A 16,202-nucleotide genomic window follows, 5' to 3' on the forward strand; every position below is an offset into this window, starting at 1 on the left:
AGCAGAAGGAAGAAAGTATTAGGATCAGGAAGTAGGAGCTTTCTTGTCTTTTTATGAAGATTTAATTTTGGGTGTCCAATTTGAGACACTGTCAGGGAACCTGATTTTCAGAGAGAAGGTGCTCAGCACTTTCTGAAAAATCAAACCCTTTTGCAGCATATCAAGTTGGGAACCCCAAAGTTAGGACACCTAAATCATTAGTCATTTTTGAAAATCTGGTTCAGTATAGATGCTGCTGCCAACAGTGGGTTATGTTTTAGGATTTCAACAAAAAAATGTATGATTGGGAAATATATTTTAACTCTCAAATTGTTTATTTCACATGGATTGGAAGAAGTTGCTTTTCCTCCACTAGTGTACAACGGTAAAGTTCATTAATATTCTATCATTCTGTCTTACTATACATACCTTTTATTTTCTAATTAAGAAATTGTTTATAAATGATTGTCGCTCATGGTGAAATATTTCACATACAAATACCATCTGGAAAAGGAAAGGAAAGTTCCCCCTCAGGTACAATCCAGAGGAAAATGGACCATTCAAATCCAGAAATAATCAACAGTTGCAGTGCTTCAGGCCAGGGATTGTGTTTGTTACACATTTGTACAGTACCTACCATAATGGAGCTGGGGCTTCTAGGAGGTTACAAATATGTTATGATGTGAACTTTGGTAAGGTCCTGAACCTGTAAACCCTCTGGATATAGAGCTCCTATTGAAGTCAAGTGGGTGTTCCACACATGATCAGGATCAGATCCAAAGAATAGGATGCAACAGATTGAAGGTCTTCATTATTTCATAGTTTTAACTATACTAATATTTCTTTAAATGTTAAGTGCTGTGGTGCTCAGTGTTACAATGCTTAAGTCCCTTCAAGGATCCAATTCTTGCTCTCTTAATCCAAACAACCCACTGAAGCACTGATCCTCCACATGACTGTTCAGTGTTTGCACTGCAGCCTACAAGTTACAAAATAATATCAATTCTGAGTTTAGCAATATCCAAGCCTAACTCTGAATATATTTGTTTCCTCCTAAACCTTGTTAAAAGTGGTAATCAAGAAAGACTGGAAGCTGAAGGACTTTTTATAAACAGTATTTAAAAAAATCCTGGTCAGAGACTATATTATAACAAATGTCCATCCTCTCCCCCAACCAGAGTTCTGTTAGGGTAACTATAAAGGGCACAAAGATATAGTAATAATAATAAAAATCAAATAAGTTCTCTCATTTCCTACTGGGCATAATTTGCAGTCCCACCATAATAGGTTTCCTCAGTAGTTGCTGCTCTGGCAGATCTCTTTCAAACTAGACTACAGAGAAACATGATCCATGCTGTATCCAGGAGTGTCTGACTCATACGGTCAAATTTCTGGAAAAAGGGAACTGCAGTTCAAAACACACAAAGACTAAATATATGCTTTTGATTTATCAGGCCACTTCTGTCTTTTATCATATTGACGAATCAGCAGCCACAGAGTTTTCCACAAAGCATATTTGGAGGTAGAGGAATTCAGGCTCCCTTCTCCCACAAGGGGCTAAGAACAGGCTCCCTGAACAAGAGGGAGGTGCCAGTCAATTAACTCTGTCAGCAACGCTGTATCTAGAGATGCTTGTTGAAGTCAAAATAATGTATGGGTACCTGTCACAGTGAAATGGCTAACTGTACCTCTTTTCCCTTTATAATCTCTCAGGGTGTACTCATTCAGATGTTAGGACTCCTGCCTTTGCCTATCTCAAGAGGAATTTTGCAATCCTCCCACACCTTTCTGGGAACTGAGGCATGTGTGTATACACCATTATTAACCTGCAGGCACAACTGAGGGCAGGCACCTTTGGAAGTCTGTGACCAGTGATCACGCAGCTTTCTTCGAAACAGACCAAAGCATTAGAAGAAAAACGGGATTTTAAAATAACAGACTTTGCACATCCAGCTTACCACCCTCTGATGGTAACCTAGAAAGGCATAAAGTCTCCAGGCACAGCCAGGGGCAGTTGTGTCTCTCGATCTGGTTCCCCTGAACAGTTTAACTACGGCCCTCTCTTGAGAGAGGATCCCTTTTCAATCCTGCTAGAGGTTCTCTGTTCTAAACAGTGTTCCCAACCCATCTGGTCAAAACCAGTTTTGTAGGTTAGAGGAGACAAAAATAATCAAAGCTAGCAGTTCTGGCACTGTCCCTTAACAACTTCTGTTTGCTGAGAAGTGCCTACCTTCATTCAGTATTCTACCTACCTATTTCCTCAGACAGCTCTTTACTGAGGTAACCCAATATAGTCACACAGTAAGCATCCAAATAACAAGGTCAACATACAGTATCTATGCATATTACTGAGTAGCTCCAAATCCATTACAGTATCCAATTGTGGAAGTCCTACTGGAAAGCACCAAGAAAGCCAATGAAAAACAAGCGTATTGTACTAATTATTTATTGTCTCCTTCAGGATATAACCAGTTTTCTACCCCAGATAGACACCGAAAGATTGTCAGGCCTGCAGGGCTATCAAGCTCTGACTGTTTGAATGAATGAGATTTTCACACACAAAAATAACCTATGAGTGAGACACATGAAGAATCTTTCATCACCAGAGGCCATGTTAAAAACCAGACTTAAAATTAATCCCAGATGATAGTGACTCCTTCCAAAGGAAAACTATTTAGGAGTCAGCTGCGCTTAATGATGCTTTGTTCCTCATTTGCCTGATTACAGAAAGACACCCCATTCCCTCCAGAAGCCTTGTACAGAGAGCTGCTGTAGGCTCTGGAGTCAGTCACACCCATCTGCATTTAATCCCAGATTCAGTAGGGGATGACTGGCTTTTAGACAGTAACATGGACATGGCTACCACAAGCCTCCCAGGCACAGAGTGAAAACAATGAGCAACAGCCTTGCTCCCAATCTCGAACAGGTAAACCCAGTGAAAGAATGAAGCTCTCTGCTTCACCCACCCAGTATCCCAGAGAAGTCCACTTCCATATCTCAGAAAGAGAGACCCAGGAAAAAGCTCAAACTGCCTAGTTCACAACGCCCCCCTCGCCCCCTCCACTCTCTCTCTTGGATGTCCCAGAGAGAGGGGGGACTAGCTGAAGGCCCTAGATAAACAGCCACAGTTCAGGAGGATGGGATAAGGGGAGAGAGAAAACAAAGAAAGTTAGTCATGTAGCTGTACAGTGCGTGACGGGGGGGCGGGCAGCTGCTATGGACCAAATAATTAACACCTCTCTGGGGCAGCTAGTATCCTGCCCCCGCCCTAAGCCTCCCCCCATCCCCCGCTCCGACCGCAACACACAGCCGAAGCTCCGTCATCAAAACCTGGTGCGGGGGGCGAGATTAGCCTGTAAGAGGAAATATAACCCGGGCACAGTCTCCTCTAACCCCACCACCTTCAGCAGCCACAGTCGTCCATACCCCCAGTTAAAGCCAGGGCAAGCCCAAGACTAGCTCCCGCTAGCTTTACTGGGGCTAATAGGGAGAGATGTGGTGAACCAATCCCGGGTCGGTTGCCCCCCCTCTGCCCCCCAAAGGGGGTGGCCTGACTTCCTTTGGACACCCACGGCTTTGAAGAGCAAAACAACTGGCAGAGAGAGGAAGGCAACCGCAGCGTCCCCCAGGGGGGAGGGGAGAACACGGGAAAGCAAATAGAGCCAGTCTCATCCTCCTCCCCAGCTTTCCGCCCAGGGAATTGCGCCCATGCCACTTACTTTGTTCCCAGCTCACTTCCTGACTGCACAGCTTCTGCAGCTGCTGGCTGGTGCTTCCTAGCTCTGCCGCTGCTGCTGCAATTTCCGCTTCTCCCAGGCTCCCATTTCCTGTTCTTTCATCACACGTCAGGAGGTGGGATATGGCTGCACAAGCTTCAGGGCTGATGGGGCCCCGAGCGGCGCTACCCGAGTCCCCCCGTCTGCTTATCCCCGCCGCTTCCCAGATCCCTTTGTCTACGCAAGAATCGTTGCTTCTGGGATCGGAGCTGCTCCCTAGACCACACTCCGGGAAACCGACCATCTCCACTGCGCTTCGCACGTCTCACTCTCTCTGCCCTCCGGCAGCTTTCCAGAGCCCATTATTCATGCATCCTAAGCAGTTCTCTGGTGGCGGGCCTTCCTTCTGCTGCTCTGTGGAGTTTATTTCAACAAGTCAGACTTGTCAAACTGGGATAACCTGAATGAGCCACATGAAAGTACTAGTCTCGAAGGATTGCAAATTCCGGGAGAGCGCTTAGATACATACTGTGGCAATAGGGGGACCCACAGAAAACACTAATATCGAGACGCCTTTTAAACGGCTATAAAATAAGCAAAAAGTGGGGACTTTCTTGCCAAAGGATAAAACGTGATAGCTCTACAGAGTATCGCCCCCACCCCATTGCAACAATATTGGTTAGCGTGAATTTAACCGTACAAATGACAAGGAAATAAAAATGTTACCGTGAGGCAGGACTGTTATAATTTGAAGAAGGGACATTAAATATGGATAATCTAAATGTCTCATTAAAAACTTTATTCCAATTTTAAAATTAGCTTTATAGAGGACCCAGACTGGAAAATGTTTTTGGTGTTTGCGTTGTTGTTTCTTCCCTGGAGGGGCAGTAGGTACCTTAGTACTTTCAAACGTCAGATCATGTCCTTCCTGATTTTGTGGAAGGTCGTGGTGGAAGGCCCTGGTATATATGGTGTGTTTTTTCATGTCTTTAATAAAGATTCAGTAAGCACTTTAATCAAAATCCCCTCTTCCCTCGCCCTTTCACCACAGATCAATTGAGCGTTTGAATTAAACAAATGCTACTGGTTTAAAGTCTGAGTACAAATTGCTCAACCTCAATTAATAAGGTGGTTTTACTTGCCTGATGTGTTTACGTATCATGCTAGTTCTCTAGTTGTCCATAGTCTTAGAAAAAACAGGAGGCAGATAGAAATTCAGTTCCTAATGTAAAACACATCCCTCATGCTGAATAATAAAGAGGAAAGAGAAAAGTCTCTCTTTTCAAATGAACTAGACTTGTAAATCTGGGTGCCACATGAATCAGACAATACAATATTTGAAAATGAATTTCAATTACATGGGTTGTAAAAAAGGGTTATTTGAAGTGCTTTCCATGGACCTTAAAACAAAATTTAAGTTGTATTACTATAAAACAGTCTCAATTTCCACAAAGGTACACCACCAGCAGTCTTTTACACTACAGTTGTCAGACCTCCAGCAGCCATTGTAGTAGGTTAATCTAGGTCCAGGCTGCACTTTCCCCAGGGGAAGCAGCTGTTATGGTAATCCAAGTTTATTTTGTCTCATAAATTCATTAGTGGTTTTAAACAGGGATCTCTGATCATACAACTTAAAGACTAATACATTTCTATAGCCTACAGGCCCAGGAGTGGTAGAAAATGCTTGTCACCCTTCTTTCAAAGGGCTTTTATTTATAAACTAGTGGAAGGTAAGAAGGGAGATAAGATTGAATGGGGGTAAACTATGTTTTCTGTATGAGAGATTGTTCCTGCTCTTAAAATTGCCAAGAAATTACTTCTTTAAAGTTTTCTCAGTTGCCTGCTATCATTTTTCTTAAATCAACTAATGAAGTGCTCACTTCTTGGTGATATGCACAAACTTTTCAATTTTACTACAGCTACTGTAGCCAAAGCATCTGGAATACACTTGGCACGTTGCATAATGACATATACAAAACTTTTAAATATATAATCTATTTTACTTAAAATTCAGGCTCAGATTTATCTACTCTAACACTTCAAGAAGTGTTCCTACATAAAATTAAGAATGGCATGTTGCTGCTATGTTTTTCTTTGGTGGTACAGAGAGGTGGTCAAACTTTAAATTAAAATTATATTAAAGATTTGTTAAAAAGTTAATACAACAACAAAAAAAATCAGTAGCATTATCACTTTTCTATTTGTCCTTCTACTCAATCTCCCTACCAATTCACAACTGTTCCCCGTTTTAGATGAACTAGCATCTGTCATTTTGAATACCCCATGTGAAAATGTTCCCACAACATTCTATGGGAGACTAATTCCCCAGTATTAATTCCCCACTTTCCAGATGCTCTAATAGAAATTAACTATGGCCAGCTTCCCTCATTTCAGTGCTGTAAAAATCTTTACAGCTTTAGGACAGCACACTTTTCAACTGGAGGCCAGGTAAAGAAAGGGAGAGTTTTTTTTTTTTTTAGTTTCATCTCTTGCTAGTGAGAAAATTATTCTCCACAATTAGAAATGTATCCAGGCTGACCTAGAAAATGAAAGCTCATTTATGCAAGGAAAGACAATCACATAACACTTCAGTTTACATTTTAAAACATCACTCACACGATTTTTCCATTTCTCATATCACATTGAACATGCAGCTGTTGCCTTGGAGGACAAGTTGAAACATCTCATCACTGAAAAATGAACTATAGAAGCTTACCTTTCATCTACACACAAGCTGCACTGATTTGAAAACCAGTTTAAACGGGTGCAAGTCCCAGTGTGGTTCTCTTAGAGTGGCTTAGCTTATGCTTGTACCACTGCAATATGTATTTTCCTCTAAATATTCAGATATTCAAAATTCAGAATATGAGAATAATATATTAATATAGGCAGTTTGTTCTTATAGCTTTCTAATGGCCAGAAATCTTTAAAGTTACTCAAACTAATGAAAAGAACAGGCCTTTTTCCATTTTCCTTTATGCAAAATAAGACATTGAGTGTTTAATTTACTCAGAGTGGAAAGTGGAAGGATACACCTTAAACATTATTGAATTACTTTCCAGATATCAGTTGAAACAATAAAATTAGAGCTGTCAAGTGATTAAAAAAATTAATCATGATTACACGATTAAAAATAGAATACCATTTATTTAAATATTTTTGGATGTTTTTTACATTTTAAAATATATTGTATGCTGGGGTGTAATTGAAATCAAAGTGTACAGTACTCACTTTATATTTTTATTACAAATATTTGTGCAGTAAAAAAATAGTATTTTTCACTTCATCTCATACAAGTACTGTAGTGCAATCTCTAGCATGAAAGTTGAATTTACAAATGTATGTACAAAAAAATAACTGCATTCAAAAATAAAACAATGTAAAACTTTAGAGCCTACAAGTCCACTCAGTCCTACTTCTTATTCAGTCACTCAGACAAACAAATTTGTTTACATTTGCAGGAGATAATGCTGACCGCTTCTTGTTTATGTCATCTGAAAGTGAGAACAGACGTTTGCATGGCACTGTTGTAACCGGCCTCGCAAGATATTTATGTGCCAGATGCGCTGAAGATTCATATATCCCTTCATCTTCAACCACCATTCCAGAAGACATTCATCCATGTTGATGATGGGTTCTGCTCGATAATGATCCAAAACCATGCAGACTGACGCATGTTCACTTTCATCATTTGAGTCAGATGCCACTAGCAGCAGGTTGATTTTCTTTTTTGGTGGTTCAGGTTCTGTAGTTTTGGCATTGAAGTGTTGCTCTTTTAAGCCTTTTGAAAGCATGCTCCACATCTCACCCCTCTCGGATTTTGGAAGGCACTTCAGATTCTTAAATCTTGGGTCGAGTGCTGTAGCTATCTTTAGAAACCTCATATTGGTACCTTCTTTGCGTTTTGTCAAATCTGCAGTGAAAGTGTTCTTAAAATGAACATGTGCTGGGCCATCATCTGAGACTGCTATAATATGAAATACATGGCAGAATGTGGGTAAAACAGAGCAGGAGACATACTATTCTCTGACAAAGAGTTCAGTCACAAATTTAATTAATGCATTATTTTTTTAACAAGCGTCATCAGCATGGAAACATGTCTTTTGGAATGGTGGCCGAAGCATGAAGGGGTATACGAATGTTTAGCATATCTGACACGTAAATACCTTGCAATACCAGCTACAAAAGTGCCATGTGAACACCTGTTCTCACTTTCAGGGGACACTGTAAATAAGAAGCGGGCAGCATTATCTCCCGTAAATGTCAACAAACTTGTCTGTCTTAGCGATTGGCAGAATAAGAAGTAGGACTGAATGGACTTGTAGGCTCTAAAGTTTTACACTGTTTTGTTTTTGAGTGCAGTTATGTAACAAAAAAAATCTACATTTGTAAGATACACTTTCACAAACAGATTCCATTACAGTACTCGTATGAGGTGAATTGAAAAATATAATTTCTTTTATCATTTTTACAGTGCAAATATTTGTAATAAAAATATAAAGTGAGCATTGTATATCTTGTATTCTGTGTTGTAACTGAAATCAATATATTTGAAAATGTACAAAAACATCCAAAAAATTTAAATTAATTTCAATTGGTATTCTATTGTTAACAGTGCAATTAAAACTGCCATTAATTGTGATTAATTATTTGAGTTAATCAAGTGAATTAGCTGCGATTAATCCACAGCTCTAAATAAAATCAAAATTAAATAAATTGAATAATATAACGGATCATTTGGGAGCTGGTGACAAATGCAAACTTTGACCTCCATCACAAATTTAAATTGAAGCCATATTGAACATCAGTTTCTGCTGAAAGAATCAGTCATGTCTTCATTTGAAGCGAGATCCACATAGCAGCAATCAATTGTTAAGATACTTTATTGACAACTCTCCAGCACTCATCACAAAAAATAGCTTCATTTTTGCATACGATTACATCTTAGTTTTTTCAATAGCGTTTTATTGGCAGTGGAAAATGCTTCAGAACTTTATTGAAAGAAAGCAATAAATAATACTGTGGTAAAAATAGTTCAAAGTACTTAGGCTGTAGATACTTCGTTACATAATCAGAAATACACAAAAGATTATTAGAAAAAACATGAAACAGTAACAATGAATTTCAGTTGTACAAATAAACTAAAGAGAAGAAACCAAACAAGGGGGGGGGGGAAAGAAAAAAAAGACATGCTATATATATTGTTGCATAATAAATAATGCACCATGACCTGAACAGATTTCTTACTGGCTTTTTAATGTGCCATTCAATGATACATTGTCTACGCAAAGCCTGAAATAGCTACAACCATCAAAAATTTTAAAAAATCTGGACAAATTTTTAGAACAAGTTTACAAACGAATGCAAAAAGATGACTTACATAGGAAAAATAAGGCCTTTATTAGAAGTTGCACTACTTTATTTATTCTTCAGCATACTGTGCCTTCATCTTTTACTATCTTTTTTTACATTAGACTGCAGTGCTTCATGATTGGTCCGCTAAGAATAGTTGCATCAGTGTCTTTCCACAAATGTTTTTAATCAAACGGATATGGGAGGAAAGCACTTTTTGTGGCCTGTGGATTACTAACAGGAGCTATTATGAAGTCCTTCCTTGGCTGAGAGAAAACATTTCTCAGTTTATGGCTTATGTTCAGTCATTGTAAAGACATGCTATACAAATACAGCAGACTGGAAGTTATGAAAGAGTTAACCAATTCTAAAACATGTTCCATAGTGTTATAGTGTTCCCCCGTTTTAAAAATGTACTAAAGCATTAAATGAAGACAAATTCACACTACCTGACAAATTTTCTTTGTGAAAAAGGTACAACTATCAACAGAAAAAAAAAATCTATTAGACCTGCTTACTAAAACGTTTATCTCAATGTTTATCTGAAAAAGGCTGGTTTATTTAATTTTTAGAACTAGCTAATATTTCCAAAAAAGAAAATATATACTGCTTGGTGTCATGATACTTTTACAAAGACAGTAAAATCCTTTTCACCTTCAGTTTCATTATTAAAAAACCCAATGATAATTACAATAACTGCATAATTTACAAAAGCCCTATATTGCTCATAGGGACATATACTTACAAGCATTACAGTACATTCAGTTGGAAAGACTAACAAATTAAGGATAAAATCAGCAAGGATTTGATTTAAAGACTGAATACAGATGGAAAAGGTAAGAAACTATATAAATGAAAAGTCACATAGGTTTACTTAAATATAAGAAACATTTAATTCTAAAATATTTTCTCTATGGTACTCATGAATTTATTTGCTAATTAAAAACTCTGTAATAAAATATCTCAAAGTGTCCTTTTAACAAGTATTAACAAATTAAAGATTCCACTGATTTCTAAAATATGGTCTTTGCGTTCAAAATGCTGCATATCACCGGTAGAAATAGTGTGGGTAAACTGCAAAATAAAAAAATAAATGTGTTACACGGTGTCTCAAGATAAAAAAAAAAAAAAAGCAAACATGCATTACATTACAAGTTTCTCAGTTAAACAGCTCATTGTTGTGGCATGTATTTAATAGATTACTACCATTTCATGAAGTATACAGTTCTATTTGGTCCCTATATATGTTTCAGTTGCAATATGAGACTTGAGGCCAGAGGTCAAATACCTTCAATTTCCAATAAGAGATTAACATTTTTTTTTCCTGGATGATCTTACTGTGTAAAATATATATTTAAAACAACAACAATGTTAAGGCAATTGGAGTTAAGAGCTTTAACATTGACAAAGAAATGTTTTTAAAGTATCTACTTGATTTATACAGGGATGGATCCTGCTCATTTACACTGACCTTCACCTGCAGTAGCTTCCTTTCTCAGTATTTTATACTACAGAGCTCTTTTAGAGTGCCTTTATATACTAAAGGCTACAGACTTTGAAGCCACAACTATACTAGGAAATTTATCTATTGCTATGAAAGCTTATCAGCACCAAGTCCCCTGGAGCGAACGTTGAAAGTAATTTCACTAGGAATACAGATGATAAAAATATTTTAAGCACCACTACAGAAACATGATTTTCGCTTGCAAGTGACAGACTTAAATCAGACAACCTCTGAATTTCTGTCTGTTCTTTAAGAGGCAACAGAGATCGATTTGAGATTTGTATCTGATGTAACCTAGTATGGGGGCTCCTTCCCACATTATTATAGGATCTTCTGAGGTACAGTTAAAGGGCATCTTCTGCACATCTACCTATTAAGGCTGTGAATTTGGAAAACTAGAGACTATGAAAAATGACACACTCTCCTATTTTGCATATTATATGAATATGTACTAAGGCATTTACATAAGTGTGTATTACATACATTATCTCCACCTGCTTCCCCATCTATACCCACCCATACCATGATTTGGCTCATTTTCAAGTTCCCCATGTCATAGCCCCACCACTCTGGTACCCTATGTGCCCTCTTCAAATCTTCCCCAACACCATGTGAAGTATTTGGAGCTACCTGTAATACTTTATGAATATTATATGTTCCATGTATTTCTTATTGTGTTTGATACAGGATTACATGGGGTTACCTGCATCTATGCAGGAAAGGAGACAAGAGCTTCAGGCAGCCCCATTTACTGTAACTTAAGGACAATGAAAGGTGTCTTTCACTTTAAAGACCATGATGAATTCAACAGTCTGGCATGGCACAGAATACGGAATGTCCACGCTTATAAAGGGGGGGAACCCCCAAAGTGGGAAAACTGGAACAAAACTATTTGTAGTTATGTTCCTGAAAAATGCTACTTTAAGAGAAACAATGTCAAACGAATCCAATTGCCCCCTAAGGATTAACGTAAATGGGGGGATGGGAGGTGTTAGGTTCCAGGGAAATTTTTTTTTGCCAGACAAAAGACTTTATAGACCCAGACCAGTTGGGAAAAGCAGAGTAGCAGAAGGGAGATATACTGGCCACTGGATAAGTAGTTTTCTGTTCCCCGAGTGACCAGAGCAGGGGCTGCTCCAGACTAATAGACCACCTGACTCCAATTAACCTGCTAGGAGTTAGTTAGTGAGGCAGTTAAGCACCTGACTCTAAGGCCCCTCTGATGCTATAAAAGGGCTCACTCCAGTCAAGCCAGGGGGAGCCAGAGGAGAGGAAGTGTGTGTGAGCAACTGGGAGCAAGAGATGTGCAAGAAGCTGAGAGTGAGTAGGCATACTGCTGGAGGACTGAGAAGTATAAGCGTTATCAAACATCAGGAAGAAGGTCCGGTGGTGAGGACAAAGAAGGTGTTGGGAGGAGGCCATGGGAAAGTAGCCCAGGGAGTTGTAGGTGTCATGCAACTGTACCAGGAGGCACTCTAAACAGCTGTAGTCCACAGAGCTCTGGGCTGGAACCCGGAGTAAAGGGCAGGCCCGGGTTCCCCCCATACCTCCCAACTCCTGATCAATCACAGGAGGAATTGACCTGGACTATAGCTTCTACCAGAGGGAAAAGTCTCTGGACTGTTTCCTGACCCATAGGGTGAATCTGTGAAGCGAGCAAATCCACCAGTAAGCGCAGGACCCACCAAGGTAGAGGAGGAACTTTGTCTCACACACACACACACACTCACACTCTCTCTCTCACACACTCTCTCTCTCTCTCTATATATATATATACACACACACACACACACACACACACACACACAGAGTAGAAGTTTTAAACAAACAATTTAATACTGTACACAGCAATGATTGTGAAGCTTGGTTGAGGTGGTGAAGTCAGAGGGTGGGATATTTCCCAGGGAATGCCTTACTGCTAAATGATGAACTAGCACTCAGCTGAGCTCTCCAGGGTTAACACATTGATGTTAATGTAGCCTCACAATCTACAAGGCAGCAGGAATGGAGGGAGGAGAGACAGCATGGCAGACACAGACAGAGACACACAGTGTGTGTGTGTGTGTGTGTGTGGGGGGGGTGTGTGTGTGTGTGTGTGTGAGAGACGCATTGACCCTTTAAGTTCGCTGACCCTACTCTCAGTACATTGCCTTTTTAAGTAGGCTAGCAAGTTGAGACAGCAGTTGCTGCCAGCAAGATCCCTCCCTGAGCCCTGTTGTGTCCCGTTTGCCCCTGCTGCTCTGTCGAAATGGAATAAAGTAGCGGGGGGGCGGGGGAAGGAGCAGAGGAAGGAGGACACCCTGACATTAGCACCCCTCTCCTCACCGCCTCTGCACAGCAAGCAGGAGCAGCACACAGCAGTGGAGGGGAGGGACAGCTGAACTGCCCGGCAATTGATAGCTTGCTAGGCAGCTGCTGCACCGGGAACTTAGGGGAGCTGATCGGGGGGGGGCGGGCGCGCTGCTGGTCCACCCTTGTTCCAAGCCCCCACCAGTTAGCTCCAATGGGCTGCTCTTTCTACAAGCAGTGGACAAATCAGATGGCTGCCAAACAACATGATAAGGGAGCATTGTGCAACTTTAAACAAGCATGTTCTCTAACTGATCAGCAACGAAACAACAAATGTTAACCAGGATGACTTTAAGTGAGGAGTTAATGTTGGTTGTTGCCCGCCAGGGCTGCCTCGGGCACAGGTAGCCCTATGAGGATCCCCTGCTGCTCCCTGGAGTCGGATCTCTGGCTGGGCTAGGGGGTCTGGCCACAGCGGTACCATTGTGTATTTCCGGGGCGGACATGTGGACTAACACAGGTCCTTTCCCTGAAGCCCCCTTGTCCTGCAATGCCAACGGGCCCTTCAGCTTCAGCTGCTTTTTGGGCACTGGGGAAGGGGAATGGTGACAGGCGGGTTGTGGTGCGTTACGCGCTGACGCCAAAGTGTTAGGCATGGAGTCTGACTGGGAGAGCTCCAAAGCAAGACAAAGCGCATCCTCCACGAGGACGGCCCTCAGATGGATATCCCACTCCCTTTGAGTTTCAGGACGAAAGTTCTTGCAGATCCTGCACTTGTCTTTTCTGTGTGTTTCCCCCCGACATTTCAAACTGCTATTGTGGGAGTCACTAATGGGCATCGGACGGGTACACGATGAACATGGCTTAAAGCCTGGGGAATGGGCCCTGCGGCGAAGTCCCAGCCGGGACTCTAACTACTAAAACTACTGAATGCTTAATTTAATGGTCAAACTAAGTACCTAAAAACTAACTACAAAGGAGACAGAACAATGGGCTGAAAAAACGGCTAAAGCTCTTGCAATGCAGCCAAGACACTCCAACCAACCATCACGGGTGGTAAGAAGAAACAGAGGGCATAGTGTTGCCGGCACCTGATATACCGATGCATAAGCACGGCACTCAAGGGGGCTCTGCAGCCAACCCTACAAATACCGGTAAGGCAAAAGTCTCTGACGAGTGTGCACAAGGGCGAGCATGCTCCTAGAATGGAATCGAGATGAGCAAGCACTCAAAGAAGAATGTTGTTTATGGGGGAGGAGGTGCCATAAAGGCTCCTAATTCCCCTACCTGCCTGGCAGATGTGATGTCATGAGGAAAGCCACTTTCATTGAAAGGTGGAGTAGTGAACAGATCACTAGTGGTTCAAATGGGGGTCCAATAAGGCCCTGTAACACTAGATTGAGGTCCCAGGATGGAATATGGGCTCGTATTTCTGAGTAAATGTTATGAAGGCCCTTGAGAAAATGCTTGGTGGGGTGAGCGAAGATCGACAACTCATCCACCTTGGGGTGGAATGCTGTGATGGCTGTGAGGTGTACTCTGATCGACCTCATGGAGAGGCCGATTTCTTAAGTTCCAATATATAGTCCAGTACCAGTGGTAGAAGAGAGGAAACCGCCATGATTTATGCATTTTGGCACCATGTATTGAATCGCCTCCATTTGTGGAAGTATGTATGTTGTATAGTTGGTTTACGACTCTTTAAAAGAATGTCCCTTACTTCCTCTGAACAGGTCATTTTGATTTCTCAGAACCATGGAGTAGCCACTCCTTGAGGTGGAATCTTGCCAGGTTTGGGTGGAGGGCCTGGCCCGCATCCTGAGAGAGGAGATGAGGCAGAAGAGGAAGTGTGTGTGATGGGCACCCAGCCATCTTTAGGAGGCAAGGAAACCACATTTGTCAGCCACGTGGGGGCTTTCAAGAGGACTCATGTCCTGATCTTGTGTATGACCCAGGATATAAGAGGGGTTGGAGGAAAGGCATATATTAGGGGTGCATCCCATTTGATGAGAAAAGCATTGCTCAGGGAGTGGGATCCCAATCCTGCTCTGGAGCAGAAGTGTAGGCACTTGGCGTTTTGGGTTGTCACAATAAGGTCTATAGTTGGGAACTCGCTATTTGAATATAGTCTGTAGTACTCCAGGTTAGTTTCCCACTCGTGGTCCTGGGAAAATTTTCTGCTTAGTGCATCTGCTGTGGTGTTGGCATCTTGGGAGGTAGGAAGCTGAGATGTTGATGTTGTGACTGATGCACCAATTCCATAATAGCATGGCTTCTGTGCACAGGGATCGTGACCGTGCCTCTCCCCCCACCTGTCAGTTTATATAAAACAGGCAAGCAAAGTTGTCTATGAGGATCTTTATAGTTCTGTCTTTGATCACAGGTAGGAAATGGGAACATGCATTGTGAACTGTTTATGCTGGCTGTTTGTTTATAGAGTCAACGGGAGAGGGCTCGGGGGTCGATTTATCACATCAAGACTAGACGCAATAAATTGATCCCTGGTGGATCGATTGCTACCCACTGATCTGGCGGATAAGCCTTACTTAAATTTTCCCATTACCTCTTTTTTCCCTGAAACTAGAGCAACAGTACTCTGCCCACTTTGAATGAAAACTATTCACTTGACCCTCTCAAATCAGATTTCACACTCTCGGTGTTTGAGATGTCATAATCCAGCTAGGACTACCAGCTGACCCTGTAAAGTCCTTGAGGAAAATCAAAGTAGATAAGGCCTAAATTCCTAATGTAAAGATGACCAAAAATCCAACACTTTTTGCAGAAAAATCCTTTCATGCCTTTTTAAAAATATATAATAAAGGAACAAAAAAAGAAAAAGACCAATTATTTTCCTTTGCAAATTAACTTTAAAATTAGAATTATATTATGTAAAGGTTGACAGCCTTAGCTATAAGGAACCACCTTAAAATTCTCAATTAGGTTTTTTTTTTGTTTGTTTGTTTTTTTAACACATTTAGATATTAATAGTTTTTGGATTTGGTTTAAACTTTAAAATTTATATTCTACAAAGTGGCCTATTTTACTGCTATACCTATCCTTTTTACTCACCAACAGACGCCTTTAACAGGAGTAAGTCCTTACTGTAGTGGAATCCAGCCTTTGTGTTCCTGATACATTGCCTGTTTCAACAATCATAGAAGGAAGACATGCAGAACACAGCATGCAGTTAGTCTTCAAAAAAAAAAAAAAAAAATCACACAGCAATGTGATTACAGCTATTGTACACGCTCAACTAAGGTTACAATAAATTAGAAAAGCAGAATTTAAAACACCTTTAAGTTCATCTATTTACTAGTTCCAGTTTCAATGCTTAGCTTGACAAAAAATTCCTAATAAAACAA

General features: G+C 40.8%; 2 protein-coding genes across 16 annotated transcripts in view; both read right to left on the reverse strand.

The window, feature by feature from the left end:
• Window positions 1-3,899, reverse strand: part of CTTN (cortactin) — a 35,483-nt gene extending 31,584 nt beyond the window's left edge. The window contains exon 1 of one of the 3 annotated variants that reach the window (XM_034769730.1): window positions 3,699-3,899. The gene's annotated coding sequence lies outside the window, so the exon portion shown is untranslated. Of the gene's footprint in view, window positions 1-408; window positions 428-3,698 lie in introns of those variants that run through there. The other 2 variants (XM_034769731.1, XM_034769732.1) reach the window with 2 other exon arrangements.
• A 4,663-nt stretch (window positions 3,900-8,562) lies between these two features.
• The window catches only part of PPFIA1 (PTPRF interacting protein alpha 1), a 93,263-nt gene continuing 85,623 nt past the window's right edge, over window positions 8,563-16,202 (reverse strand). For 12 of the 13 annotated variants that reach the window (XM_034769733.1, XM_034769736.1, XM_034769734.1 and 9 more), the window contains 2 exons: window positions 15,910-15,980; window positions 8,563-10,121 (listed from right to left, as the gene is read on the reverse strand). In XM_034769733.1, coding sequence (XP_034625624.1) covers window positions 15,922-15,980 — 59 coding nt within the window. In that variant the 3' untranslated portion in view covers window positions 8,563-10,121; window positions 15,910-15,921. The remainder of the gene's footprint in view (window positions 10,122-15,909; window positions 15,981-16,202) is intronic. The other variant, XM_034769745.1, reaches the window with a different exon arrangement.

This window comes from Trachemys scripta, chromosome 4 (genome assembly GCF_013100865.1).
Source record: "Trachemys scripta elegans isolate TJP31775 chromosome 4, CAS_Tse_1.0, whole genome shotgun sequence".
NCBI lineage: Eukaryota > Metazoa > Chordata > Testudines > Emydidae > Trachemys > Trachemys scripta.